Source organism: Phoenix dactylifera, chromosome 17, assembly GCF_009389715.1.
Source record: "Phoenix dactylifera cultivar Barhee BC4 chromosome 17, palm_55x_up_171113_PBpolish2nd_filt_p, whole genome shotgun sequence".
Taxonomy (NCBI): Eukaryota; Viridiplantae; Streptophyta; class Magnoliopsida; order Arecales; family Arecaceae; genus Phoenix; species Phoenix dactylifera.
In genome coordinates, this window is record NC_052408.1 from 14,605,525 (window position 1) to 14,609,991 (window position 4,467).

The window sequence follows — 4,467 nt, forward strand, 5'->3', positions numbered from 1 at the left end:
CAGACAAAGTACTCCTCCAAATCATTCAAGAAAGAACAATGTAATTACCTTCTGAATTACTTTGTAAACTTCGCAGACCAAGCATTCAAACACTAACTCCACCACCTTCGCCATCACCCTCACCGCTGCCGCTGTCCGGGCCGCCACCTTCCCCCTCGGAACCACCACAAGAACCACCGCTTCCATCCAGATTCTTAATTCTCACCGCAACAGCTTCTCCGCCACCACAACCGCTCTCTTTAGCACCTCCATGTTATCCAAAGCCCCCGACGCCATCTTCAGCTCCCCCTCGCCCTTCATTTTATTCGCCAACCCCAGAAAAGACTCGAGAACCGACTCCAAATCGTCGAGATGCAAGTCTTCCGGGTCCTCCTTCTTCGCACTTTGCACAGCCGCCATTGCGCGATCGGCCGCCGGAGCGAGGAAACTCATGAAGTCATCCTTGACAGGCAAGAGTGTCGGATTTCTCGTGTTCGCCGCCGACGCAGTGGGTGCAGTCGATGGGCCGACGAGGTCGGTGATGGGTTTCTTGGATGGGCAGGGGCGGGGCCGAGGGGAGAGGCTGGGTGGCGGCGATGAGGCGGAGGATGGAACAAGGGACGTGGTGGTGGCGCTGCCGGGGGGAGTGGAGGTAGAGGGAGAGGTCGCGGTGGGTTTGGGATCGGACGCCGAGGTCTGGGCCGGAGTCTTGGAGCGTCGGCGGCGGCCCTTGTTCTTCTTCTTGGGAGCCATGAGAGAGAGACAGAGAGAGAGAGAGAGAGGGAGCGAGATGCGTTCTCGTTTGCTGGAAGGTCGATTTGGAGAGAATTATTCCAAAATCCCTAAACAACACTTATTTTGGTAGAAAACCCTAAATTATACTTTGATTGCCTAACCGTCCTCAAGATTTATAAAGAGGAAAGAGCAATGCTACGGTAACTCTGAAATATCACTCGAAAAACCCACCCAGTCGCCTTGGACCAATCATTTTTCTTCATTGATGACACGCTAGGCGATGCCAGTGCGTAGGGAACGATGGACAATTCGCCACACCAGCTGAGCGAAATTTTGGGCGACTTTTCTGAGTTACTTGGCATTTTTCATAAAAAAAAATACCCACAGAACCGAGCTTCTTGCGTACGTAGACGATAGGAGGGTTTTTTTTTTGAAAAGAAGAGAGGATGAAAACTCTGATAAAATTTGCAGGGTCGCGATAGCTAATCCACTTAAGAATTCCACCCATACGATTCAGATCCGACGGTCATAGCGTGTTGGTCTCAGGTGTTGCGATACTTCGGCAACAAGTCCTCGCGTGCGCATGCAATGACCAGCTGGATCACGCATCTTGACACGGGATCACCTGCAATGGTCAAAAAACCAAGGAGAACAGCGGACTCTCTGAATCAACACGTGTAATAGTTTTGGCGAACTCGTGATATGTTTTCTTATTGCTATTAATTTAAATATATTTGGAGAGTCCATGACTTCTCATTCAAAGCTTATGCCTCAAAAGTGATTTAGGTTGATACAATTATCTTTCACCAATGGCGGGCATCTACGGGTACACCATTTTTCAAACTCAAGCCCATATGTATCCATATATTGATACAAACGAATATATTTCGAGGTATATGTCTGATATAATACCAGATGTTGTTAAAGATTTTTCATTGCCTTCCTTTTATCATTTAATATCTAATTAACATATTAATTACTAGTAAGTATGAGCTTCTCCTATATCAATATCTAACCTCTAATCTCTTATATATTTACCAAGATTTCAAAATAATTTACAAACTATCATAGAACTTTCGTGCATATGGCTTGTCATTGATGATATCATATTTTCTTAAAATAAAGGATCAGCATAGATATTATGAAATTATACTTTGTTATGAAAAGTGGTTCCGTTAATATTTTTAATAGAAGTAGTATGTTTATGAAGCACGAATTTTATCATGTGATTTAGTATTTTTCTATCACTTATGTATTTTTCTATCACTTATGTGATTTAAGAAAAAAATATAAATAGTTCAAAGGCTCTCAGGTAGTTATACGGTCTATAGAATTAGGAAAGATCGACACGCGGAACTAGTTCCATACGAATATCATCAGATTCAATATAGATCATTGTGAATGCTACCGGAAGAATTAAACAGAATTGAAAAGTGAGATCCACTAGAAGCTAAATCAAATACCCTCCCTATCTATATAGGGAGAACAACCCAACTGCTACTTATAGGGAAGATAGATGTTCCTTTTTGATCGGATTCATGTAACAATATTTTCTGCTAACTATTTTATTAAGAGTAATCCTACGATCAAGATGCAACGGATGAGATAGGGTTTATGAGAGAGAGATTACGCCCAATTCGCCATTGTCAAATTGGAGAGTGCGCGTGAAAGAATATTGTAGTGGTAATAACTAATAGATGTATGAAATTAAATGAAATTAGTATTTGTACACATGGTAGCGACGACAAACACGGCATGGATATGAGCTATCTTTGATTCGAATCATTTAATCTGAACCAACGACTACCAACTTACTTTGATGGTCAACCATAATTGGTTATAAACAAATTTCCACCTCGTAATCTTGATCAGATGGCGGAAAAGAGAGGGACCCATGAAGGTGTGGTCTCCTTATCTGAGTCCTCTGCTTCTTCGCCCTCCGGTGGAAAGCTCCTGCGTTCTATATAAAATACGAGCGCGCTCTTGCATAAAATTGTTATACAAATGAAAATCCACATGAGAAAAAAATATGTGCACGCTTCTTAGAAAAAGAGGACACAGGTCCGCATAGCATTTGTATGTAGAAAAATCTGCATAAAAGATTTATGCGCACAGTCACTCAACGGACTTACCAAAATCAAGCTGTAAAACGAGGAAATGCCGCGCAACATCGAATTAAACGAATTCGCATTTTCCCAAGAAAACTACGAAACGAGAAAAATGTAAACAAATTGGCAAGATTGGAATGTTTCCACCTCAAGTATATAATAACCCAAGATCAAGAACAAGAACGATGCCTTAGTTTAATTTCATTCGTGTGACCAAAGAATGAATTAAAACCTTCATGGTGGAACGGAAGACTCCAAATAAAGAAATAACAGCGGATAACCTCGAAACAGTATGAAATTTCACAGAGAAGTAGCGAGAGAGAGAGAGAGAGAGAGAGAGAGAGAGGGAGGGAGGGAGAGAGAGAGAGAGAGTCATGCATTCAACGACCAAAATGACTTCTCTTTGACGCTTCATCACATACATCTTTTTGACAAGAACAAATATATCACGAGAAAGATTTATGCAAAATATGAAGAACGGAATCTTCCCTGTAGAGCTAATATCCCAGGACCAAGAACATGATCAATGTGTCATTTCTCAGCCATATGACCAAAGAGTGAAACCCCTTACAATGGAACAGACAAACTCCTCCAAGTCATTCAAGAAAGAACAATGTAATTACCTTCTCAATTACTTTGTAAACTTCGCAGACCAAGCATTCAAACACTAACTCCACCACCTTCGCCATCACCCTCACCGCTGCCGCTGTCCGGGCCGCTACCTTCCCCCTCGGAACCCCCACAAGAACCACCGCTTCCATCCCCATTCCTTCTCTCCGTGCACAGATTCTCCGCCAACCCGAGCGCTCTTTCAATTAGCACCTCCATGCTAGCCAAAGGCTCCGACGCCATCTTCAGCTCCACCTCGCGCTTCATTTTATTCGCCAACCCCTGCAAAGACCCGAGCACCGACTTCAAATCGTCGAGAAGCGGGTCCTCTTTCTTCACACTTTGCACAGCGACCCTCGGAGCGAGGACACTCATGAGGTCATCCGCGATGGACAAGAGTGTCAGAGTTTTCGCGTTCGCCAACGACGCAGAGGGTGCAGTCGATGGGCCGGCGAGGTCGGTGCTGGTGGTGGCGCCGTCCGAGATGCAAGAAGTGCGCTCTTGATGGGTTTCTTGGATGGGTAGGGGCTGGGCCGAGGGGAGAGGCTGGGTGGTGGTGATCTTTGAGACGGAGGATGGAAGAAGGGAGGTGGGTTGAGGCGGTGCCGACGGGATAAGCTGGGTGGTGGTGGTGGTGGTTGGTGGGGCAGAAGGGAAGGCGGAGGATGGAACAAGGGAGGTGGTGGTGGCGCCGCCGGTGGGAGCGGAGGTAGAAGGAGAGGTCGCGGTGGGTTTGGGATCGGACGCCGAGGTCTGGGCCGGAGTCTTGGAGCGATGGCCGCGGCCCTTGTTCTTCTTCTTGGGAGCCATGAGAGAGAGAGAGAGAGAGAGAGAGAGAGAGAGAGAGAGAAAGATGCGTTCTCGTTTGCTGGAAGGTCGGTATGGAGAGAGTTATTCTAAAATCCCTAAACGATACTTCTTTTGGTAGAAAATGCTAAATGATACTATGATTTCTTAACCGTCCTCAAGATTTATAAAGATTAAAGAGAAATGCTACCGTAAAATAAACCTTTCCCCTATTTTGCCCTTGTTTTTT

At 44.9% G+C, this 4,467-nt stretch overlaps 1 protein-coding gene across 1 annotated transcript; it reads right to left on the reverse strand.

Moving 5' to 3' along the window:
- Positions 1–3,482: 3,482 nt before the first annotated feature.
- On the reverse strand, positions 3,483–4,241 carry LOC103721876 (microtubule-associated protein RP/EB family member 1-like). Its single transcript, XM_008812246.2, has one exon. It carries the CDS (start codon positions 4,239–4,241, stop codon positions 3,483–3,485), a length of 759 nt encoding a protein of 252 aa, XP_008810468.2.
- Between the last annotated feature and the right edge of the window lie 226 nt (positions 4,242–4,467).

What these genes read in the sequence shown, in the direction of transcription:
- LOC103721876 (XM_008812246.2), bottom strand. Translation starts at nt 4,241, where the DNA reads ATGGCTCCCAAGAAGAAGAACAAGGGCCGCGGCCATCGCTCCAAGACT.